The 26,958-nt window shown below is 45.6% G+C and overlaps 1 protein-coding gene across 5 annotated transcripts in view; it reads right to left on the reverse strand.

Moving 5' to 3' along the window:
* The window catches only part of col14a1b (collagen, type XIV, alpha 1b), a 160,524-nt gene that overhangs the window by 110,945 nt on the left and 22,621 nt on the right, over window positions 1–26,958 (reverse strand). For 4 of the 5 annotated variants that reach the window (XM_080788265.1, XM_080788264.1, XM_080788268.1 and 1 more), the window contains exons 4-5: window positions 25,185–25,328; window positions 24,591–24,674 (exon numbers count right to left, since the gene is read on the reverse strand). The exons of the other annotated variant lie outside the window; for it this stretch is intronic. In XM_080788265.1, the coding sequence (XP_080644391.1) occupies window positions 24,591–24,674; window positions 25,185–25,328 (228 nt within the window). The remainder of the gene's footprint in view (window positions 1–24,590; window positions 24,675–25,184; window positions 25,329–26,958) is intronic. 5 annotated transcript variants of the gene reach the window in all.

The following is a 26,958-nucleotide window of genomic DNA, read 5'->3' on the forward strand; positions in this document are numbered from 1 at the left end:
AGAGTAGACACGAGACTATAGAGGGAGGGATGCCCAAAAAGAAGGCAAAACTGCTGGGAAGGTACTGGGAATGTCTCTGCTGTTATTGGCAGGCGCTGCTACTTACTGTATACCCATAGACTACAGAGTGACATGCATATTGTATCATTTAAGACATACAGTATGGCATGATTTTGCAAATGTAACCTTAAGTGTACCTTAATATCTGTGTCCTTGTATGCTCTCCTTTATGTGGACATGATTACATTGTTAAAAAGTGTAGTTCATACTATGTGTGAACACTGATTAGTACGTATTGTATGTAGAGATGTAGAGTGTGATGAGCAGGAGCAGGACAATTCTCAGAATGGACAGGAAAATGAGAGGAATGAAAAATGGGAGACAATTAAGACGGGGTGGAGCTGAAACACTTAAACTCTGGAAAGTCAGACAAGTGGAGTAGGCGTGAATTCTAATTTGAAGTGAAGGATCAGGGATACTTGCTGGGTGCTTTTTATAGATATTCAGATGTGAAGTGACATGCTATGAGCTTTTATATCTGCTCCTTTTGAATAGCCAAACAATGTGCTATATATAGCTAACATCTAAAATTACACAGATGCTTTCTAATAGGTTATTATAGGTTATATTGGCTAAATGTGTTACGGTGCGTGTCAAAGTAGGATCCAAATGCAGGCAACACAGGCAGAGTACTTTGCAAGGGTTTAATGAAGACGAAACAAAGGCTTACATAAGGTGAAGCAGGCAGGCAAAACCATAAATCCAATAGGCAGGTCAAAAGGTAAACAAGGAGTAACAAGTCCAAAACAACGCAGAGGGTCAAACCTGAGGAACACTCAGGAGTCCGGAAAACACCATTACAAATAGTTATACTCTAGCAAAGAATGAGCAGAATGAGTCCAGTCTTATGGGTGGAGGCTTGATAGGGGAAGTTGGCACAGGTGAGTAGTGAGAGGGGAACAATTGGGCTGATGAGGCAGTAGGGGACAGGTGTGTGTAGCAACAAAGGGAGGGGGGAGTGGCCAAAGTGGAAAGATGGACAGGCAGGGAGCCAGACCATAACAGTACCCCCCCCTCAAGGGGCGGATTCCAGACGTCCCACGACCTTGACCAGGAACGAGCAGGGTGGGTGGAGGGGGTCCGGAGGAGGGAGACTGTCATGGCACCAGAGCAAAGGGATCTGTGAACATTAAGCTCAGGCGGACGGCCTGGAGGGTGGACCAGGAGTGAGCAGGAGACATCTGGTGGGCGGCCTGGGGGTAGAGACGAGACAGAGGAGGCACAGTCTGGAGGGCGGCCAGCATGCCAAGACGAGAGGGTGGAGGAGTCATCTGGAGGACGGCCAGGAGGCCGAGATGAGACAGCAGAGGCATCAGGAGGCCACTCAGACCCCCAAGACTGCACAGGAGAGGGGTCAGGAGAATGACCAGACGGTGCCACCCAGGAGGCCGGCGAGGTCTGCAGGACCGCCCAGGATGAAGATCTTTGGAGCAACGCCGCTGCAGCTGGAGGCGACGCCACAGGGGATGCTGCTGGCTCTAAACACAAGGCTGCAGACAGAGTTCTGGGCAGCCTGGGCACTGGGGCGCTGAATTGCGAGGCCTCAGCGGAAGCAAGCTGGAGGTCCTGCAGCGGCGAAACCTCGGAGGAGAGCTGCAGCGGCGAAACCTCGGAGGAGAGCTGCAGCGGCGAAACCTCGGAGGAGCGCTGCAGCGGCGAGGCGTCGGGGAAGAGCTGCAGCGGCGAAGACTGGGAGGCGAGCTGCAGCGGCGAAGACTCAGAGGAGAGCTGCAGCGGCGAAAACTCAGAGGAGAGCTGCAGCGGCGAAAACTCAGAGGAGAGCTGCAGCGGCGAGGCGTCGGGGAAGAGCTGCAGCGGCGAGGCGTCGGGGAAGAGCTGCAGCGGCGAAGACTCGGAGGTGAGCTGCAGCGGCGAAGACTCGGAGGCAAGCTGCAGCGGCGAAGACTCGGAGGTGAGCTGCAGCGGCGAAGACTCGGAGGAGAGCTGCAGCGGCGAAGACTCGGAGGAGGAGAGCTGCAGTGGCGAAGACTCGGAGGCGAGCTGCAGCGGCGAAGACTCGGAGGTGAGCTGCAGCGGTGACACCTCGGAGGAGAGCTGCAGCGGTGAGACCTCGGAGGGGAGCTGCAGCGGTGAGACCTCGGAGGAGAGCTGCAGCGGTGAAGCCTCGGAGGAAAACTGCAGTGTAAAATCCTCAGAGGAAAGCCGCAGTGTATAATCCTCAGAGGAAAACTGCAGTGTAAAAGCCGCCGAGGAAAGCCGCAGTGTAGGATCCTCAGAGGAGGAGAACTGCAGTGGAGAAGCCTCGGAGGGGAGCTGCAGCGGTGAGACCTCGGAGGAGGTGAGCTGCAGCGGCGAAGCCCCCGAGGTGAGCTGCAGCGGTGAGACCTGAGAGGAGGTGAGCAGCAGCGGTGAGACCTCGGAGGAGAGCTGCAGCGGCGAGACCTCGGAGGAGAGCTGCAGCGGCGAGACCTCGGAGGAGAGCTGCAGCGGCGAGGCCTCGGAGGAGAGCTGCAGCGGCGAGGCCTCGGAGGAGGGCTGCAGTGTAGAATCCTCAGAGGAAAACTGCAGTGTAGACTCCGCAGAGGAAAGCTGCATTGTAGACTCCGCAGAGGAAAACTGCAGTGTAGACTCCGCAGAGGAAAGCTGCAGTGTAGACTCCGCAGAGGAAAGCTGCAGTGTAGGATCCTTCGAGGAGGAGAACTGCAGCGGAGAAGCCCCCGAGGCGAACTGCAGCGGTGAAGCCTCAGAGGAGGCGAGCTGCAGCTGCGAAGCCCCCGAGGTGAGCTGCAGCGGTGAGACCTCAGAGGAGGTGAGCTGCAGCGGTGAGACCTCGGAGGAGAGCTGCAGCGGCAAACACTCGGAGGCGAGCTGCAGCGACGAGACCTCCGAGGAGAGCTGCAGCGGCGAAGCCTCAGAGGAGAGCTGCAGCGGGGAAGCCTCGGAGGGGAACTGCAGCAGTGAGACCTCGGAGGAGGGAATCTGCAGCGGTGAGACCTCAGAGGAGAACTGCAGCGGTGACACCTCAGAGGAGAGCTGCAGCGGTGACACCTCAGAGGAGAGCTGCAGCGGTGAAACCTCGGAGGAGAGCTGCAGCGGTGACACCTCAGAGGAGAGCTGCAGCGGTGACACCTCAGAGGAGAGCTGCAGCGGTGACACCTCAGAGGAGAGCTGCAGCGGTGACACCTCAGAGGAGAGCTGCAGCGGTGAAACCTCGGAGGAGAGCTGCAGCGGTGAGGCCCCAGGGGAGAGCTGCAGCGGCGAAGACTCGGAGGTGAGCTGCGGCGGCGAAGACTCGGAGGTGAGCTGCAGCGGCGAAGACTCGGAGGTGAGCTGCGGCGGCGAAGACTCGGAGGCGAGCTGCAGCGGCGAAGACTCGGAGGAGGTGAGCTGCAGCGGCAAGGCCTCGGAGGAGAGCTGCAGTGGAGAAACCTCGGAGGAGAGCAGCAGCGGTGAAGCCTCGGAGGAGAACTGCAGTGTAGAGTCCTCAGAGGAGAGCTGCAGCGGAGAAACCCCTGAGGTGAACTGCAGCGGTGAAGCCTCGGAGGAGGTGAGCTGCAGCAGTGAGACCTCGGAGGAGGAGAGCTGCAGTGTAGGATTCTCAGAGGAAAACTGCAGCGTAAAATCCTCAGAGGGGAGCTGCAGTGTATAATCCACAGAGGAAAACTGCAGTGTAGAATCCTGGTGGTATAGGGGGCCATGGCGACCACACCTTCTCCTGGCATGCCCACGGTTCCCCACCCTGTCAGGACAGGCTGGCTGGGCTGGCTTGGTGGCCAGGTGACCCAGGGGGACACCTCCCCGCTTGTTGAAACTACGGGGACCCCCACCTGCCAGGCGGGTGCCATAAAACGGACCTTGGGCATGCAGTGAATCAACAGGATTGAGGCAGGCAATAGCTGGAGATGGGGGATGGGTGCTAGCAGGCTGGTTGCTAGTCAATTGGGGGCTAGCAGGCCTGGGCTCCCGATGAACAGAAACAGGATGAGTACGTAGCTGCTTAGGGGACTTGTGACAGGCAGGCTGAAGGGCCACAAAACCAAGCCTAAGTGACTGCCGAGCTGGCTGGGAAGCAACATGAACAGAAATAGACTGCATAAAGTCTCTGAGCCTTCCTTTGACAATATCAAGGTGGGGAACAAAATGACTCACCCAAGGCCGTTCACTGAACCACTGCTGCTGTGTCGAAATCTCTAATTTAAGTCTTGCATAATGTTCGGGTGTAGAAGACAAGAAGTGAGCAACCACCCAATCAAACTCTGCCACCTTCCTTTGAAAAAGCTGTCGCTCTGCTGGGTTCATCTTGGCTAGAGTATACTGTTACGGTGCGTGTCAAAGTAGGATCCAAATGCAGGCAACACAGGCAGAGTACTTTGCAAGGGTTTAATGAAGACGAAACAAAGGCTTACATAAGGTGAAGCAGGCAGGCAAAACCATAAATCCAATAGGCAGGTCAAAAGGTAAACAAGGAGTAACAAGTCCAAAACAACGCAGAGGGTCAAACCTGAGGAACACTCAGGAGTCCGGAAAACACCATTACAAATAGTTATACTCTAGCAAAGAATGAGCAGAATGAGTCCAGTCTTATGGGTGGAGGCTTGATAGGGGAAGTTGGCACAGGTGAGTAGTGAGAGGGGAACAATTGGGCTGATGAGGCAGTAGGGGACAGGTGTGTGTAGCAACAAAGGGAGGGGGGAGTGGCCAAAGTGGAAAGATGGACAGGCAGGGAGCCAGACCATAACAAAATGTCTACAAATGTTGATCAAATAAATTCTGATAAAACCTGAGGGAAAGAGCATGGCGGCGATTCCTTGACTTTGTGTGAGGGAAAGCATCAAGGGCTCATTTCAAGTGCAATTCGCTCAGAAATTTGGGTGGCAATTTGGTTGTGGGCCAGGAGAAAAAATCTATGAATAATGTTACGGTTCTTTGAAGACAATTAACTACATTGGAGGGCAACAGAAGTCTAGGATCAACCGTCTCTGAAACACTGCACGCAGAATCCATCTAACTCATTTAACATTTAACACCTTTTTCTGCCAGGTGGGAATGATAAAAATGAATATAGTAATGAGACCTGGCAATGTAATTTCACAAAGCTGCAAACTACACACTGCGCTGCATGGCAGCGGTTGTACACGATGAGACAACACATGTCCGAGACACACACGACGTTCCACACGGTACAATTATAACTCTGACTTCACCAGTGGTGGAAAGTATCTAAGTACATGTACTCGAATAAGTAAAGTACAATTACTTATTCTTTTACTCGGCTGGAATATTTCCAGTACTTTGTAGTAACTCCACTACAATTAGTTTAAAACGTTACTAGTTACTTTGTAGATTTTGATTATTATTACAAAACATACAGACACACATAGGAGTGGGATAGGCAGTAAAGGGAGAGAGAGATAAGTCTGAGAGAGGCAGAGCATAGGAGACATAAAGACACAACCTGTGTTGCCAAATCTGCTTACAGCAAAAGTAATTATAATGATATATGCATCTAATAATATTTTATTAGGAATGTATATTATTGGGCTTGTTTTTCAAGGTGGGATTTGGCTGATTTCTTTCGCAAGATTTGACTTGTTCTCGGCTTGTTTTTTGGGGGTGGGTTGGCCCATTTCTCTCATGTGAGTTGGCGACACTAAAGTTAGCAGCCAACTGTACCAACACATCGGACACATACTGTACTTCCCACAGACTCCAAACAAACAGCCAAAGATAGTTTGAAAACGTGACTAATAGCGAAAACTCCCATATCTGCTGGGGGAAGTACGGCAATGTGCAAACACAGCATAAGATTTGTGAGCTGTTTTGACAGTTAAGGATGTCCATTGGAGCCAACCACTTAAAACAATTAATCATAGACGTATTCCTCCTGCATGGTGCTGATGGTAGTACACTACACAGACCTTAAATATATTTTAATAATTGCTGGCTGCTATTTTGGTTTTATTTTATATTATCCTTATTATATGCTTCAGTAAGTAGTAGTATGTTTAATGTATTTTTTAACACCAACAGCAAAAATTAAATGTGTATTTCTTTAGTTACAGTGTGACACAGCTCTGTACTTTAGACATTTCTTTATTCTATTTTAGAGAGAGAGAGAGAGGGAGAGAGACAGAGAGAGAGAGAGAGAGAGAGAGAGAGAGAGAGAGAGTACGAGATGGCTTGTGTTATCTGCTGCTCCCTCAAGTAACCCAGAGGGGGCCTGGGCGGGTTCGACTCACGATCCCGACGACCTTTGCTGAGCGTCACCCCCCATCTCTCCCCATTTCATGTCTGCCTACTTTGAACATTCAGTAGATTTTCTGTGGTCTGGGGTTTTCAGAATAATTAGCCTCAAAAACTGATTTGCCTGTGGTCGGTGATGTCATCAGAATCAAGATCTGGATCTATCCATTTAAGAAAATGCATTTCAAACAATGAAAGGAATTAATTGTCAGTGCACATACTCCTACGGGCTGGGGGCGACGCTTGTCAGAGAGGAATGTTGAGTGGGAGGAGGAGTAGAAGGAAGGATTTACATCCTCCCGGTGGGGGCTCCTCACTGGTAGGTGAGCCAGTAGGGTACAACAGCAATGGCAAGCAGTGGGAGGAATTAATTGGCATGACGACTAAATTGGGCTAAATTGAGCCTTTAGCCACTCCACTGTGGTAAAAGCTTACTACATTGTAAAAGTGTTGTTGTTGTATGAAACATGCAAAGAAGAGTGTTTGGTGCATGCAATCAAAATAAACTTTAGATATAGAAAATTGGAGATACCCAAATTAGTATGATTATTATTGTAGTAATGTGTATGCAGCCGCGTTTGGTTTGAAGTTATATCGAGTGACGTTCGAACATTGCAAACGTGTCTTCCCCGTCAACCCGTGAGTGTGACTGTGAGTGATCATGCTTGTCTTCTGCGTTGCTCTGCACTGTCTCAGACAGTGTGTTAGTCTGCCAGGGATATGCCTCTCCCCTTCCCATTGCCCAGAGGCCGCTTTGCCGTCCCATTGGCTAGAAGCAGCCAATCACAAGGTTGTTGCCAGTGTTGGCAACTGTCGTGACAGAAATAAGCTAACCAACTTCCAAAAACCAGGCAAGCAACTGTGGGAAAAAACAATCAATGTTTTGCTGGAAATAAGCCGACTTGGCAAACCTGGAGTCGACTACAGTAGGTTGTGAAATGTCGTCGACATTTCACAAGTAGATGTATGTCAGGTTTTCACCTGACAAAAATACCTCAAAATTGTACTTACTTTCCACCACTGCGTAAATGCAATGCTAATATAACGTTTACAATGTGTTCAGGTGACTCACCTACGCAAGGCTACTGCATGGGCTTGAGAATGTACTATATAATGTTTTGGCTCCTAGCTTGACCGTCTAACCACCACACTGAACCGGGCCACTATTCATTCAGTGATTGGGTTATTTTCCACACACAACTCACGCTCTCCTTCGCTCAATCTCCCATCGTGCCTTTCCAATTTCACTAAATCAACAGTGCTGTCCCTCTGTGGCCATTCCATGGCCCATAGAAATGAATTATGGATTCATCATTCATGGTTATTTGTGGTGTGGTACAGAGTCTCTGCTTTATTAATGCTGACTTTCCCTCTCCCTCGCTACTCTGTCATTGACAAGATTGGCAAAGATCAGTGGCAGTCTGAGACTGCGGGGCACAGTGTGCCGATAGTATGATAGAATGGTACTTGCATGTAAAAATGGTGCAAATATTTCTATGAATAATTTCTGAGCCGTTTACTTTTGCAATCGGCCACTAAAAGTAAGAAATGTAATGAACACTTACCTGACCATGTGTAGCAGTAGTTTATATATAGTTTTACCTAAGACCTATTATACTTATCGTATGCCTATTGAACTGCACCATACGGTAAGAACACTGTACCTGGTCCAAATCTCTTTAACCAAATGAGACCTTTTCATGTCAAGGACCCCCAACATTGCTTAGAAACTCTGCATGGCCAGGGTTTCTAAGGAAATCAAGCTTCCCTTGTTCAGCTACAGATACACTGGATCACTGTAGAAATAAATAACAATTGGGACTAAACGTTTTAGAAAAGTATTTTTGAGGGGCGCTAGCAACAAACATTGAACTGTTTTTGACCCCTCTTGGCTTTTGAGATCTTGATGGGATCCAGACAAGTTCTCTGGATAAGTGTGTTACATGTTAAAGTTAATAAACGTTAGCACAACTTAATGAATGAAATATCATAAAACAGTCACGGCCCACCAGTGGGCCCTGGCCCACAGGTTGGGCATTACGGGGCATAGACACTTTGTGTTCAACTCTACAACGTGTTTCAACTCCTAGATTAGGCATTACAAGCAACTGATAGTAAAAACTAAGCTGCGAGGGACAAAGGCATGCTTCCCAGACGACAGCAGCTCTGACAAATGTTCTTTTGTCCCTAAAATGATCTGATGCCGTGAACTTGTTCCTATTCTAATCAGACAAGAATTGGAAAGAGACAGAGACAGACCTCTATCTTCACTCAGGCGAAAAACTGAAAAGGCACCCAGTGATATAATATATCACCAATGTTATTGGTTATCTTCCTTCTCTCGTCCCGTCTATTTCACGTCCCGACGCTGAAAGGTGCAGTCCCTCTTTCTGTTCGCCCCAAGTTATCAGACTATTTAATTCATCTTTGAATTTATTTTCTCACTTTCTGCCTACCCTCTCCCCTTAGATAAATTGAAAATGGTGCATTCATAGTGAACGTTTATCAAAAAGCGCTTTACAATGTGCATTACATTCACACAGTCACACACACACACACACACACCATGCAGCAGTTAGGGGGTTGCTCAAGGACACTTTGACCCGCAGCAAGAGCAAGGACGACCTAGGGACTGAACCAGGAAATCTCTTGATTACCAAGCAGTTGCTCTACAATCTACATCCTGAGCCACTGCCACCATTAGATGCCTCCGGGAGGGGCCAGTGTACACACATACAGATAGGGATCATCATGGGACGATAATCGTTTCTATCGTGATAATAACCGTATGTACACAGTTCACATTGACAGATGTGAAAAGTTTGGAAAGCAAACGGGGGAAAAAATATATAGATTGAACCTAATTAACAATCAGTGTTAATAAGTTGTACATCATTTCTACACAGTGCAGCAGAATAGCAAATCAAACTAGATAAAGTGGCCCTCGGGCACAGGTCTCCACCAGGGCAGGTGGCCTTCTGGTGGCGCTATAATAGGCCAATGTGAAAAGGGTGCCATTTCTTCTTACGCCTTGGATGGCAATTGGATGATTTGAGAGGCATTTTGTTCCAAAAATGGGTTTTGCAAAAATCCACCTGGTGGTGCTATAACAGGCCAATGTGAAAAGGATGGGATATATTCCTTAGCCTAGTAGGAAAGTCACACTGCGTTCATTATTTGAGTTCCAAACCTGCAAACTTTGAAAGCCAATGTTAGCCAATTAGGATGGAATATGAAATATCGAACAGATCCGTCTTGAACACATGACTATAGTGATAGTGTGTAACAATTTGCGGGATTTTTGGACAGAATCTGGAGGAGTAATATAAAGGAATGTGTTTTTCAAAAGTCGGCCTCCTGGTGGCGCTATAACAGTCCGTTCTGGAAATTGTGGGGCAGAGGTTCATCGTTGGCATCCAGGGAGTGTGTGTGCAAAATTTGGCATCGATTTGGTAACAGACGGACGGACGGACTCACACACACACACACACACACACACACACACACACACACACACACACACACACACACACACACACACACACGGACGGAGTGAAAAACATACTCTCTCCCCATGCCTTTGGCCTGGTGGAGATAATTATACACATCCAAATTGATCTCTGGACACTGGAGACTAGTAAAACAGATGCACAAACCCTGACAGACAGAAAGACATTCTAACAGCACGCGGCACGCACGCACGCACGCACGCACGCACGCACGCACGCACGCACGCACGCACGCACGCACGCACGCACGCACGCACGCACGCACGCACGCACGCACGCACGCACGCACGCACGCACGCACGCACGCACGCACGCACGCACGCACGCACGCACGCACGCACGCACGCACGCACGCACGCACGCACGCACGCACGCACGCACGCACGCACGCACGCACGCACGCACACACACACACACACACACACACACACACACACACACACACACACACACACACACACACACACACACACACACACACACACACACACACACACACACACACACACACACACACACACACACACACACACACACACACACACACACACACACACACACACACACACACACTTGTATCCACTGTTGTCCCTGTCCCCTCTATGGATCTGGTCTAATTATCCACCTCTGAACAAATGGGCAGACAATTAAGGCACCTGACACCCAAAATAGGCCATTGTCACACATGCACACACACAAACAACTTCCCAAATTAATTTACTTGATGCACTATTGACAAAAGTAAGTCGACACAGCCTGTGCCATCTCTCTATGACCGAAATGTAGAATCCATTTCCCAAGCTACTTGACCCGGATCCCTGAACTCTCAACTAAATATCTGGGATTCCTCTCTGGGTTACGTAATGGATTAAGAACATATTGTAGGGGGATATAATGAGGCCGCTGGCTGACATGTCATGTTTCTCAAGTATTTCACAGTCATGCCCATGCCTGCCCGTTCACCATGTGCCAAAATATGTCTCTGGAGCATTAAGGTGAACTCCGCTGAAACCCTTTAGTAGTTTGTCACTGTCACTGCTTTCACCTGGTAAAAAATAAAATAATAATAATTGGCTATATGCCCATGCACATTAAAATCCTCAGTGTTAATTTATAATGTTGTAACTCTGAGATCGTACAAATGTAAACAACGCATGCACGTGCACTCTCTCTCTCTCTCTCTCTCTCTCTCTCTCACACTCTCTCACTCACACACACACACACACACACACACACACACACACACACACACACACACACACACACACACACACACACACACACACACACACACACACACACACACACACACACACAAACAATCACACACTTAAGATGGTTGCACACCGGCCGTGTTTTTCAGAAAACCGATGGAGAAACGCTGCTTAAAATTCCAAATTCGTGCCCGGTGTGTGGAGACCTTTATCGTCTCTTTGGACCCTTACAGGAGGTCCATTTGGGACAATTCCTGATGGTCTGATCACTGATTTGTGATTCTAATGCAAGCGACTATGGTGGTCATAATACTCTTAACTAGGCTATATGCTCCATCTATAGTCAGTCTCACAGGCTGGTTGTTATCAGTAGAGTTGACAGGTAATGGTATGTTCCGCTTGTGGTAAAACAACTGGTCAAAACATTTCAGCAATGCAAAAAAGAAAGTTCTGCTATACAATTATAGTCAAAACACTGTGAATTGAGTTGCCTTGCTACAGTAGGTTTCTACAGAATGGTGATTACAGTCCAGTACACAGACAGACACTGTCTGTAGCAATTTGTTTCATTCTCTATGTAAACAATAAAAAGTAAAGCACAGAATAAGAGTTTATGCACTACTGGTTTTCAACGATGTCAAACAGGAGAAAGTCTTGAAAGGGGCAAACAGAAGGAATTAAACAGAAATGAAGATAGGTTTTACATGTCATATGTGTTACAGTACATACATTGAAAAGAAGGGCTGTTGAATGTGACTGCAGGTCGCATTTACTATGAAATCGTGCATTTCCCGTCAGTCAGTCAGTCAGAGTCAGTCAAGCCCCATATATGTTCATGGCTTGTAACATCACATGATGTCATCAATATTAAGTCCATAATCTCCATATATGGATCGATATCAATATTGGCCAGCAACTCTACAATTCACCCCTCAAACCCTTAGGTCTCAATATATGGAGCTGACCTGTTCTGACATTCCATATGTTGATCCTTCCCCATCCATCCTTCGTCATCGATGTCTCCCTTTTGACTGATACCTGTCCATTTAAACTCTAGACGGGCCTGCCTCAAAGTAATTACTGCAGGTCCGGCCCTACCCTGTACACTCAAGACACTGCCCCCGCTGCCACCCTTAGATCTCCATATATGGAGCTGACCTGTTCTGACATTCCATATGTTGATCTGACCTCATCAAACCCTGTACACTCAAGACACGCTCCATATATGGCCAGTACAGAATTCATTCCATATGTTGATCTGACCACCCATGCCAAACCGCCAGAGCTCGCCCAGCAGTCTGCTGTCACCCAGGCGGATGCAAGGTCGCTTCTCGCCCACAGGCGTCTTACTGGTTGTTAAATAACGCCTCTTGCTGTGAGGCATATGCTGTGCATGTCTATCCGGGCATGTACAATGGACAAGCCTATAAAGCAATAATGCTGCATTAAACATTCACATTATGTTTTTACCCCAAACTTTGCTTTCATTATATTTTCAGATATTTCACAATAGAAGAGCTGCAGAACTGGAGCCATAAAGGTCAATCTCAGATCACAAAAATAAACATTGTGCTGAGGAAACATTTTGTAGAATAACAATGTGTTGACTAATAGTGATTTGTCCTGCCGTGATATTAAATACTTTCATCACTGGCATTTGATATAATATTGTAACTTAACTACAGGAATAGGATTCGAGAACAGTGGCAGTAGATTTCTTGCACCTTTGAAAAGGCAAGGAGCTAAGTAAATGGGGGCATGTAAAGCCCTTTAAGACTTGTACAGTACAGTGATTAAGTGCTATATAGAGTCATAACATCGCCGGAATCTCATTACTGAATAAACGAGGTTGAAAGTTTCAACGTGAAACTGCAGTTTAAATTATGAAAGGGCAATATCATGTATTTATTTGAAGGAAACATTGACTGCTCTTTTCTAATGGGACTGAGTTTACACATCAGATAAAATGACACGGAAAGTGGACACAGACAGAGTTCAACTTCAGTAGCCTACAAGATTATTCATTACACAAAAAAGTGCACCAGACAAGGCATGGTTTGTGTGTGTGACTGTGTCATTGACGGTCAAGGGAGTCTAGGACAACTTTAGTTTTTCTCTTTCTCAACCAAGGTTCAGGTTTTAGGTTGTTATTAGACATTATTAATTTCATTATTTAATTTCATTTTAGCGATTTTAACTATTTTTGACAGGGGCATTCGAACATGGGGCTAAATACATCATTTTTAACAAACTTTTATGGCGATTTCTTTATTAATATTTACTATAGTCCTACTAGACCCCAGGAAAGAAAATCTGGCCACAAAATATCACAGGATCTACTGAATGTGAAGGTAGAGGTACTAGGGGGAAAGAAAGCAGCAAATAAAAAACAATTAACAGTCATCTTTTACTTAATAACAACATAAAAACATGAATCTTGGTTGAAAAAGTCCTAGTCGTCTTAGTTTTGTTACATGTGGTTGATTGATTGATTGATTGATTGATTGACAAAACGCAAATTTGTCTGATTATCTGTCACAAAAAAACGATGGTGGTCCTTGAGTGCTAATGCGATAGGCCAATTTAAAGTATTTATTTACAGTATGTATTTGTTGTTATGGGAAGGATGTGCACTCACATTTCATTCATGCGTATACACAGTCACAGGGGAAACCATGGTGTAAGCATGTTAGAACTTCCTCCAACGTCTTATTACACTGGTTTTCAATGTCGGACTCGGATCCAGGTTCCACGAGGGGTCCAAATGTACTTATGGGTCTGTAACTCAGAGGGCTGTATTTTGCGTGTCTTAAGTAGGTCTTATTACCTAACTTGAGTAAACTAAAGACCTGGAGGCGTGATCAATGCTCTTTGGCCACTCAGAATAGCCAAATGGCATTGATCACGCCTCCAGGTCTTTAGTTTACTCAAGTTAGGTAATAAGACCTGGTACTTAAGACCCGCAAAATACAGCCCTCATGAGAGTGTACAGTAAGACACCTGGTTCCGTTTCCCTTCGCCTCATCCTTGTTATTCCACAACAATTCCAAGACAGTGTGTCAGACGCGCGCTCCAGAGACCCTTCATAACATAAGCCCCGCCATGGCAACCTGTATACATGAGTCATACGCTCCTAATCCACCCTTTAATAAAGGTAATATAGGGGTGTGGTTGCGTGTGTGTGTGTGTGTGCGTGCATGGCAGACATGCGTATAGGGTGTGGATAATGTATGCACATGCACGCACTGCATGCATTCATTCCCCACTTTTTATACTCGCCTCAATTATACAGTACTTTGTCATGTCACAGAGTTGTAATGAGCATTTTGGAAGATTGTTTGAAAATGTCAGCCTATAATGGTAGGCCATTTGGTCCCTGCCCAAAATAGGAATGCCAGGTTGAAGGTGGTTAGGATCCCCAGAGGGAAATCCAGTGGCATAGCAACAGCAGCAGTGGAAATTAAACGCAGTCAGGAGAGGTAGCCTACAGGTAACAGTCAAGAACCAAACAAAGATAAATAAATAAACTAATATAAGCACGGTGATATAATAAAATGCTGAGCTGTTGGCGATAAGATATCTGCACTGGATCTCTGAATGAGTGAAGGATATAAATATACAGTGAATATCTAAATGGATACTGTATCTATTGCTATACTACCTATCACCACAGAATGATGTAGCTACAGTCAATCAACAATGAGCTTACAGGTGGATAAATGCATGCTCTACACAGGACAGGAACCCCTTATTGGGTTTTACCTTTCAAGACGGTTACATGAGCATTTGTGCCTGTCGTAGACATGCGTAGAGCAAGTTCAGTCAGGGAACCTCAGTGCAGTTGCTGCCGGCCGTTAATTGGGCCGCCTCAGCATCACGCTCTCATCCACATGATTCACTAATCACTCAGCCAATCACACACTCACTCCATCTTCATACCGGCTACTTTAATCGGAGGTTTGCATTCCTCCTCCTGCTTCCTTGCTTGCTGCTGATGTATCTGCGCGCTGCTGTATACCAACCTGCTGCTCACCCACCTCCACCCCAGCTACCACCTGTCGTTTTGGATCTACTGTTTAGGTACGGGGGATTCAGAGTCCCTATGGCCGGGACTAATGCGCTTGATCTGAGTATCTACAAAGCAGATCCAATACATCGCCAAACCATAATAAATATATTGCTCATCTTATATTCAATAAATATATATTCCATCCATTCTCGAGGTTCTCCATTTTTGGGTTGTTGTTTTTCAGAAAACCTGGGTCAGGATTTAGAAGGCGTTTTTAGAATCGGCCTCAGGTCAAAATGGGTTAACAGTCCATCAACACTGAGAATATGAATTAATTATGTCAAACAATAAATGGTGGTCCATTGGCAATGAATTGCACATGTGTACATTATATTGACAGTGAATATGAGAATAAATATAGTACGGTGTGTCAGCAGACTTTCCACAGTGAGTACCCAGATCTTTCTGAAGAATGCTTACTGTTACTGTCGCTACAATATCAAATAACATGCGTGAACCCACAGACAAAGCATCGCTGTCGAGATATTGGGATGTGACATTCTATTCATATCGTGCAGCTCCAGAGTGTAGCACGGTGACACGTGCATGCATCCCCCAGGTCATACCACCCACCCAGACCATGTTTCTTTTCCTGAAGGAACCCATTGAATACATACAGTGCCACGCACAAATCTGTCAACTATGCATGAATGCAAGTGCAGTCTCTCAACAGTTATCCCCTCCTGTAAATCCCTAAGTCTATGTCTGTCTGTGTGCGTGTGTGTGTCCCTGCCGTTTCAGGTGGTGTCTGTCGGCTGTCTTTATGAGTCAGGGGTTGTGGCATTTTGACTAAGGAGGTAAAGAGCACAGTAAAAAGGCCTCCTCCTTTGGCACTCGCACCAGATCAGAGAGGGAGGCAGAGTTCAGAGGATCACATTCACAGACTGCAGAGAACAAAAACTCCAAAGATGTACAAATATCTACTATTTATCATGACGTTATTCAATACCTGTGTGTGTGTGTGTGTGTGTGTGTGTGTGTGTGTGTGTTTGTGTGTGTGTGTGTGTGTGTGTGTGTGTGTGTGTGTGTGTGTGTGCTTGTGTGTGTGTGTGTGTGTGTGTGTGTGTGTGTGTGTGTGTGTGTGTGTGTGTGTGTGTGTGTGTGTGTGTGTGTGTGTGTGTGTGTGTGTGTGCGTGCGTGCGTGCAGCTCTTTTCTGCATGACCAAATACAACAACAACTGCTTGTCCACTAACTATAACTCGTAATTGTCGATTATTTATAGAAAAGAAGTTGCACATGATTCACACTCTTATTACTGTCGAATTTGCTCAGTATGGACCTTATAAGGTGGTACTGTAGCACCACAAGAAGTAATTATTCTCCTTAATAACATTAAATATGTCTATGGTTATGGAAATTAAGTAAGTAGCATTGGAACCTTTCTCCTGTTCCTGTAGTATGACTCATAAGGCAGCTTGGTGGACATGTGGCATAGACTTACCCCCAATCCAAAACCCTTAAGGCTGAGTGCCAAGCAGGGAGGCATTGGGTCCCATTTTTATAGTCTTTGTTTTGACTCAGACCTCCGAGTCTCAGGACACTCAATATAATGTCACTGAGCTTATGTAAGAATACGGGCGGCCGAGCCCCTCTGCTGTGGTCTGTTGATGCTTTTAAGAGAGGACCAGGTTTTCTTTGCCTTCCTTGCTTTTTTAACGTAATTCAAAAACTAATCCTTTCATTCACACTGTTCACATGTATCATAAATATGACCACGTCAATTTACATTTTTATATATATTTAATTTGTATTGTATGCAAGTCTAAATAATTGTTTATTTGCGGTTTATAAGCTCAGAAATGATATGTGCGAATCAGCGCAATCACGTGACCTCTCCCATTTCACAGGTTCTGTTCCTGCCGAGGCAGTAGGACAAGGACAAGTACCCTAGTCTACCTAGGCTGTGAACTTTGAAGTGATAATCCTCTAAATTGAGACACATCTTGTGTTGTCACTAATGTACCCTACTGGCTCACTCGCCATTGAGGAGCCCCTAACGGGAGCACCTCCTATGCCCAACACTCAACAATCATTATTCTGTGTTAGACTCAATTGAGAGTTATTTGGACACTGTTACGGCATATTGTTGTGCATCTCTTGTTGCGTGCTTTTATGCATTACGTGTGTGAAGTATTTGTGCCCTCCTTGTTCGTTCTGCTTGTCAGAGGTGGTGGTTAATAAGTTAATAACCGACGTTCATCTAAAATGGTAGGTGCGTGTGTGAGGCTCCCTTGGCGTCTTTCCTAGCCCTTTGGCACACCTGCACAGGTATGCCCTGTGGGTGTTTTGGGAACAAGCAGACAGGAACATGGCTAAGGAAGTGGCACTGAGGAAACAATGAACCTCATTCAACCTTATTCACTCATCAACACTTTTCTCTACTCTGTTGCGAAAGTTCCTGCATGAAAATATTCCCAGCTTTCTCAGACAGAGACAGTGATATAAAGCTGGACAGATAGACATACTGTATTACTAATATGTCTATCTGTCCATCTTTATATCACTAATATGATATTAGTGATACACTGATAAGACAGGTAGACAGATACGATGACAAACTGGGAGTCAGGTAGGACAGATTTAGTATGCTGATATAGACAGGCGGGCAAGACAGGTCTATGATGGCGTCTTTCTTGGCCTGTGGGCACACCTGCGCCGGTGTGTGCCACCTGGGCGTTCAGAGAGCAGAGCCTGAGAGCAGCCCATGAGTTATGGTCCTCACCGTGTCAGATTAATCAGACATTAGTTATGGTCCTCACCATGTCAGATTAAGTTAAAATGAGTTACGGTCCTCACTGTGTCAGATCAATCAGACATTTGACATGCATCCCAAGCCACCGCTCTTCACATCCATCAATCGATCGGGGACAGAGAAGTGAGCCAATTAGAGACAAATACTGTAGTTTGGTAGAAAATGTAAAGAGGCACGGACAAGAAAGGCAGACAGGTTAAGGAAGGAGGCGCGCGCGCACACACACACGCACGCAGGCAGGCAGGCAGGCAGACACACACACACACACACACACACACACACACACACACACACACACACAAACGGCAGGGCTCATCCTAACTTGCTGAGCTGCATGCATGTTACTATAAAATGACCCTCCCCTTGCCCTAAAAATCTATATTTCACAGTGAATCTCGTCAACGGGCAGAAACCTCAAATTGTAACTTTGAATGTTTATTTTTTATAAATGAACGACCTACTAGATCATTACTACAGTGTCAAACAAAAGCACCAAGCACCAGATATACGCGAAGCGACGTGTTTTGAACTTGTCGACCTGCTACTTTTCACTTTTTCACCCGACATTGACGTTATGCTTTATGCATCTAAAAAGGTCAATGTTAACTTCACTCGAGACCTTATGTCAAACCTCATCCTTTATCTTACAATGTATTACAAAAATATATATAAATTAATAACATTAATTTCCGATCATTAGCTGGGGACAGGTGGGGAAAAGAGTACACAGTTGTTCTTTAGCTCTTCTCTCCTCTATACCAAATCTCTGAAAATAGCCTTTTTGAAAATCTGCAATTTTTCTATTTTTTATATTTCTATTTCTATTCTATATGGATGCAGGGGATGAAGTGGTTAACTCGTAAGAGTATACAAATGGACCTGCTAATGGACTGAAATGGTGAAGGGTCCAAACACATTTACATCATCACTCTCTTGACCCGGCAAGTACCTAAATGTAATAATGTGAAATACTGTACATATGACAGTGCAGACAGATAGATGTGAAACAGGGCAAAAAGACAAACAAACAGGGAGACGTTTAGAGTGACGTGAATGCAGGCCGGCAGCTGGAAGCACGAAGGCAGGGCTGCAGCCCAAGACCAGGCCTGTGAGAGGAGAGCTGTGGTATTCTGCAAGTGTGGGCAAGGAGCATGCAAAACCAGAGGGAAGGAGAGAGTAGTAGAGAGAGAAAGTGTGACAGTGTGTGTGTGTGTGTGTGTGTGTGTGTGTGTGTGTGTGTGTGTGTGTGTGTGTGTGTGTGTGTGTGTGTGTGTGTGTGAGTGAGTGAGTGAGTGAGTGAGTGAGTGAGTGAGTGAGTGAGTGAGTGAGTGAGTGAGTGAGTGAGTGTGAGAGAGAGAGAGAGAGAGAGAGAGAGAGAGACAGAGAGAGACAGAGAGAAAGCGACGCAGAGAGAGAGACCGAGAGACAGATAAACAGAGTGAGAAGTTAATTATTGGTGTCACCGATTTTTGGTGTCTTTCTTCAAAACAAATTGGTAGACCCCATGTCTGATTTTGGTAAGTAACCACAGTCCGACAAAAACTCCGCAAAATAGAGGTGTTTCTTTGCAGGGGGAAAAAGGCGTCAAAGGGGGGTGATAATAGCTTGGGGTAAACTTGGGGTAACACAGAGGCGCCTTTTCCACCAAAACTTTGGTTCTAGAACCAGTGCCGGCTCGCGTTTCCACCAGATTTAACCGCAGCTATTGTACACCGGTTCAGTTGGTGGCACTAATGTACCTAGACACCAAATATAAGAAGAAGGATGTGTCATACACTGAAGGTGTTGCACAAAACAAACAGATGTACGGTATTTGCGTATTTTCTTGCGTGAATGTGACAGTTTACTGTGTAAACAGGAAGCCAACAAACGGAACAAACACTTTTTCATTCGAAAAACAACCTTCAAATTAGGCGGGAAGAAATAACCGAACCGGATGAAAACGGCCCACAGAGGCGAGGAAAAAAAGTGACAACAAACGTGTAAAAAGGTAGACAGGGAGTGAATGCCAAATACAGTAACAATTAACCGAGAGGTGAAGGGCCATAATGAGCAGAGCAAGGAAAGATGGAGAAAAGGGAAGTCACAAATACGAGGCTAAAAACGGAGAGAGAGGAAGAGCTAATGAAAGAAACACAAGAGACCCGCAGGTGACCAAAGTGGATTGGCGGGGTGGGGCGGAGGGCATGCTCAATAAGAAGAGAATAAAAAAAGGAGAGGTGTGGGTGTGAAAGTGTATTATTGTATCACTGGCCGGCACTCCTTCCTCCCATCTGTCCCTTTTTGCCCGGGGCCAACGAGGACAGGTGGAGGCAGGTGATTCATGACTCTCTGTGCACCACAGGCTTCTCCTGTACACACGCGCGCTCGCCGCTCGCATTTACACACCCACACACACACACACACACACACGTCCACACTTATCGTTGTTGTCGGGCAGAAACCTCCTATCTCCATCCTGCAAATAAATGCCCTACCTTCTTGATCATACTACAGCGTCACAAAAATGTAAGCTGGAAACGCGGTGTAAAGTGAACCACTTTGAGCTTGTAGATCATTGTAATTTGAATCCTGACAAGTAACAGTTTTGGACGTTTCCACCCGACAGAGATGATGTGCTTTCTATGATTGCATACAGAAACATCAGTGATGATTTGGCTCTATTTGAACACCTTCAAGAGTTAAATTAATTATGAACAACCCTAGCGTCCCTATTCCGGCTTCTGTGCATGTCATAAATAGGCGAAGGTTCTGCGAAAAAAGCAGATCTACAAGCTTGCAGCGCGTCGTGTTTGCAATGTGAGCTTGTAGATCAGCCATGTTAGGAAAAAGAGATTTCGTGCATGGGGAAAAGGTCAAAGTTTTTACTGTGCATGCAGGATTCTCCTGTATTATTCACACACATGTACTGACCTGCGCAGTCACACACACACACACACACACACACACACACACACACACGCGCACTAGCTCTTAAAAATGGATGATGTCCTTGTTCTTTCACGTCTTTATTACTTGTTTTATCTTTATTTATGTCCTTGGTCCTCTGCAGAGCACTTTGTGATAACTCTGTTTGGTTACAAATGATTCATGAATACATTTGGCTGGCCCTTCTCCTCTCCTCTCCCTAATTCCCTCTGCTATGGTCATCCATCTCTCCATCACTCTAACCCAGTGGGTCTCTCAACATTTTCTTGACATCTTTAAAGTGTTCAAAGAAAAATCGAAGAAATTCAAGAAAATCTATTTGAAAGCATATATGTTTAAGAGGTAGTGAAAGTCCCCTCCCTCTTTCTGTTCATCACTCTAATGTGGAGACCCTGATGGGATCTGCTGTCGCAGTTAAGCCCATATATGGAGATCCCTGATGTAATCACTCATCACTATTGGCCAGCAACTATACATCTGACCTCAAACCTCAAATCCTTAGATCTCCATATATGGATATATTTCAGAGCTTGTTCTGACATTCCATATGTTGATCCTTCCCAATCCATCCTTCCTCTTTGATGTCTCCCTTTTGACTTATACCTGTCCATTAAAATTTCAAACTGAGGCCTGCCCCAAAGCTATTAGTGAAGCCGCGCCCGGCAGCCAGCGAAAACTAGAGTTCTCAACAGGCCCACCTGTCCATTCAAACTTTAGACGGGCCTGACCCAAAGTTATTAGTGCAGCCGCGCCCGTCGGATGGCGAGGTCGCTTCTCACCCTCAGGCGTCTTACTGGTAATCTATTAAATCTAATGGTTTGACTAACTGCTGCACCCGTACTCCTTTCCTCATTTGCTACTTCCCCTCGCTCTTTCACTCCCTCCTCCCCCTTCTCTGTCTCACCCTCTTTCTGTGCCTTCCCTTCCCTCTCTCACAACTTTTAGCAATGTCTGACACCTGGGTACAAATGGTGGTTTTCTTTCCCTTCCAGGGGCAGCAGATCTGGGATCAGCCACGCCGCACACTGCAGGAGGCTGACAAACACCACTAACGGTTATTATCTTGGTCCCAGAGTTCACTCCACAAGACTGCCACCAATGGGCCTGCTACCTCCAATGTCGCAGTGAGACAGACTTACGGTATGGTGAATGTGGGAGACTGAGGAATGCCAGACATAGACAGACCTACTATACAAATTAGAGTGAGAGAGTGAAACAAGCTAACACAGATAGTCAGATACAGACAGAGAGAAAGGGAAAGGCAGAAAAACACAGAACAGCAGAAAGACAAGAGAGAGAAACTAACAACAAGCTAAAGTTGGTAAGGAAAATTACAGAATAAGCAAAAGAGCTAGAGAGAGAGAGAGTGAGAGACAGACAGAGTGCGAGAGAGAGAGAAAATCTGGCACTGGCAATACTTCAAGCAGCCAATGCGCAGTAATGAGTCAGATGTTGGCCTTGTGGCTCGACCACAGCTATAATCAGGCTGACGTTCTGGAATCGATCCTTTGGAGAGCGCCCAGGGTGGACTCCCACTGCTCTCTTATCGGCCCCACTGCTTTAACTCTACTCTGAGGGCTGTGTGGGCGAGCATAGTTGGCTGAGAAGGACCCTCGTCGCTAAATGTCAAGTCAAGGGTGTCTCTCCCAGAAACCCTGATTGACTCATCAGCACGGAGGAATCTGCAACACTCACCAAGCTCCACTCGAGTGCAAATGTTGTGAGTGCCAAGCACCTTTACAGTATTACTTACTGTAGTGTTTATATAGCGGTGTACCAACACCAAGAAACGAGACCATATTACACCTGTACTTGCGACTCTGCACTGTGAGCGCCAGATGCGCCAGATGCAAAATGTTACTCTTTACATATAAAGCCCTAAATGGGCTGGCTCCTACCTTCATCCTCGAAATGCTGTCCCCACCTAAATCTGAATGCATCCTTAGATCATGGGATGAGGCCCTACTTAAGGTCCCTAGGACGAACCTAGTCACCAGAGGTGATCAGGCCTTTGCCGTCCGGGCACCCAGATTATGGAATGCTCTACCGGTGCATGTAAGGTTAACACCATCTGTTAGCACCATCTGTGCCTGTGTTTCTGTGCCAGGCACCGAAGTATATACGTAGGATTTAAGTGGTTAAATGATCGTCAGTATCAATGAATAGGTGAGAAATAAGTAGAAGAATGTACAACAGTGCCTCTGCAAGGCATTGTGAGCTTGAAGATCGGCTAGTCTCGGCAAGAGTTTTGGTGGAGAAGGAAAAAGGGGTAGACCAACCAAATACAAGTTATATGTCAAAAGAATTATGACAGTGATGATAGTCAATGAAGCTATCTATGGAATCTATGAAAAGGTTACACGATTGTATACAATTTGTGGGGGACTGGTGGTGGTCCCTGCTTTATCTCTCTCAGCTAAGGGGTCCTTTGCCTGAAAAACATTGAAGACCCCTGGTCTAAGCATTAAATCACAATATGTCTGCACCGCTACTCTGTTTTCTCCCAGCCTTCCAACTGATACAAACTCTTTCTCACACAACTCTCCCGCTTCCAACAAATACCAAGGGAATTTAACTGGCCAAACTGCATGGGCAGCCATTGCACGCTTGGCAATGCAATTGTAGAGATGTTTCCTGTGCTCATGCGTGTCTGTGGGCACTGAGTTATGTCCCTCCACAGATGTCACCAAAGCAAAGCAAGTTTGATTGGCAGGCTATCCTGTGCATCCCATCACAAGGTTGCTAGAAACGGAGTCTATCATTTCGGGTGAAGACAGTGGCTAACCCTAGTGTCACCATGAGGTCGTCTGTAACGACCATCAATGCCAGAAGTCACTTCTACACCGTCATTAACACCATTCCATGGCTTCAAAAGTCACTAAACACAGAATCCGTCACATAAACAAAAGAGTCATTTATTTGAACACAGGGGAAGGACACAGCGTAACACATTTTTGCCAACAAAACAGCAAGATAAACACTGCATGATATCCTCAGCTTGGGAATAAAAGAAAAAGAGGGTTAGCAAATCAGGCTTACCTTTTATTTTGCAGACATCGCTGTCATTACAAGGTGATTGGTTGTTTATCTTCGCATTGGCAAATAATGTGCCACAGGAGGTGAATGTTATTATCATGTAACGATGCCAGTGGGCCGCTTGTTTACTGTGGTGGTGTGAGAATTCATTTCCTTTCTCATGTGTTTTGTTATTTTCTTTCGCTGCATTTTCTGAACAGCACTGATGTGACAATGATCAACGTCTTGAGTGGAAGAACATTTCATTCCGATTTTCTGAACAAAACATCAAAGGGGTGATGTTTTCAATCACAGACCCATTAATTCAGGTCGGCCATGAATAGAAGCTTTTGCTGCAGACATCCTCATCTTCCACTCATCTGTTTAGCCGTTTCCACAATCTTGTATTCGCTTGTTAAAATGCAAGCTTACAATAAGCATAAGATAAAGGCACAGCTTTGAGTTCTGTTGGAGAAAAAGGTATTGGAAAAGTCTCGGTTGTGAGCAGAAAGGTTGGCTGTGCTGCTCTCTCCAGTTTGTAAAAATCTTGTTAATAGCTGGTGTGACACATCTTGTGTTATGACAACTTCTCCTTTAAGTTTGTACCAAAGGGGAGAGTGGGGGGGGGGGGCTTACCTGTCTGAGATGTCATGATTTCAAAGAACTCTCCTTTTAAAGAATAGCAACTTGTTTAAAAAAAGCAATACTGTAGGTCTTCCAGACACCCAGATGATACAGACGAGCAGATGGTTGCAACTGTCTCTCTCTGCTGAGTCGATAGCTCCCTTTATCCTCTGGGTTTGCTCTGATGTGGGGCTCCTGGTGTCTATAAGCTTACCTTCTACGATCTCATTGTTCTCCTCTGTGACACGGCTGTCTTCCCGTCTCTGGGGCTGAACAGTCTCTTCACCTGAGCGTTGGGCTGGAAACACAATGAGAGTTCAAAGTTAGTATAATATCTTGAAGAGAAGAGAAGAGAAGAGAAGAGAAGAGAAGAGAAGAGAAGAGAAGAGAAGAGAAGAGAAGAGAAGAGAAGAGAAGAGAGAATAATCACTATCCATAATCACTATCCATAGCCATGTGCCATGAGCAAACATACCAGATGGCAGCTCCATTAACAATCACACATGAATACTCAATCAGATGCTGGTTACAGCTGACTGTATTCTTCTTGCCATGCTGCCTGACAGCATATGGTAACTGAATGCTGAATGTATAATTGCTAAGACACAGATTAAAATGTAACTATTCCTTTTGCTATACAAGACATGTTCTTATAGCAACGTAGAAACCATAGGCTGTCTATATCTATGTATTACAAATGTATATGTTGACATGAACAAGGACCCCACGTGGGAGGGGAAAACATTAAAAAACAAAACCAATAAAAAAAATGGACTGGATTCATCATGTGGAGTGAATATAGTCTTACCCTCAAGTTTGCCCTGAAGAGGTTTGCTCTCCAGCACTCCGTTGACAGCAGTGATCTTAAAGTCGTATTCTTTTGAAGGGTCAAAGTCCTCTATGACCAGCTTATGCTCTGTCCTTGACACCTGAACTTCAGTTTCCTGTCCACCTGGTCAGAGGGACAGAAACAGCAAGCAATCAACATGACTGGCCAAAGGTGGATGGGACATAATTTAACACTTTTTTTCCCAGGAATATTCAGAATAAAGGAGCTAGAGTGCCCAGCAGATGAGGCAGATTTAGAGTTTCAGCAACAATCAGCTGTGCACTTAATCTAAGTTTCCCTGGAGCGCGCACTCAGCACGCATTTCACAAATGGGATGATGATGCTGTCACTGAATCCACGGAGACAGCAGACACAGAACATATGGGGGACTGTCCCTTGTCCCCGACCCAAAACACGGTAAACTTGTTGTTGTTTGATTCAACCAAATCAAATTGAGTGCCACCAAAAAATAGCTTCCAATAGCTTGTAATTTTGCGTCGAGTAGTGCTGTGTGCAGGCTACATACATGATCGACTTGGCCAACAAAATACATCTCCCACGTGAAACCTGGTTTATTCTTCGTCTGAAAATAGCAGATTTACAAGTTCACAACGATTCGGGTCCACCACACGTTGTGAGCTTGTAGATCAGCTTGTAGATCAGCTGTGGAAATATGCAGGCTGAGATGTTCAGAAACTTTTCCCTTCACAATAAAAGCACATCAGCTTTCACATGTTGGGGCTTCATTCCATATAAAGAAAAGACAGGAGCAACAACTCTGTGTAACAAAGCAATTCATTTTAGAAAGATTTTAGATAGATAGATACCTTTATTTTTCCCGTGGGGGAAATTCAGTTGCCCAAAGGCTTACAGACCTGTTGTGTTTACTATTATGTATCTATTATTATATTTATCATCTATTTAACCCATTCTGGACAGCATGGACCCTTTTGGTGTTTTAACCCTTCTGGACAAGAACCCCTTTTGGGTTTCTGTACAGTATGTACAGTATTAAAAATAATTATGCTGTAATTATAATTATGGACGTCGCCATAGCTCGCTAACATTTTGTCATTAGCATTCAAGATGGCGACAAACCGGACGCATGTCATACTATCACGTGGCTTCTCATCTTTTGTACACCAAGTGGCACTCAAGGTGATAAATGGCACCTGCACCCAAATCGATAGCAAAGTTAGTTTAAAAAGTGTTGGGAAGGAAGTGCAAATGATTATTTTGAGCCTACATCAGCAATAAAAATGGTTGCTATCCTTAGTCGTATCTGAAATTAAGTATGCATAAAAATCGAGGTTAAGCCCAAGAAAGCAATTTAGGACACCACATTCTTAAGCCGTGGTCTGTGTGGATAAAACAATGGTTTATACCACAGGGAGTAATTAAACACAATCAGCAGGGTGGCCTCTGACCTTCTGTCTACATATGCTCACTCAAGATCAAATCTACTTTTCGTTGTGAGGGCCATCCGGAGTCTAAACTGTGAACTGAGACAGGCTGACCTGCACCTGAACCTTGCCGGATGTGACAATTCTTCACACTTTGGCCTTAAAATCAATTGAATAGGCCATCAGGACATTTTTATAGCGTGTGATGGAAGACCAACGCTGGAGGGGCCGTTGGGACTCAAGCGAACAGGCTGAGAGAGAGGGGAGAGGGAGAGAGAGAGATAGACGCAGACACGTAGTGAAAGGAAGATTTTGAGACATCGATAGATAGAGCTGAACGGAAATCAAAC

The sequence above is a fragment of the Protomyctophum bolini genome (assembly GCF_963924005.1).
Source record: "Protomyctophum bolini genome assembly, chromosome: 17".
NCBI classification, from domain to species: domain Eukaryota; kingdom Metazoa; phylum Chordata; class Actinopteri; order Myctophiformes; family Myctophidae; genus Protomyctophum; species Protomyctophum bolini.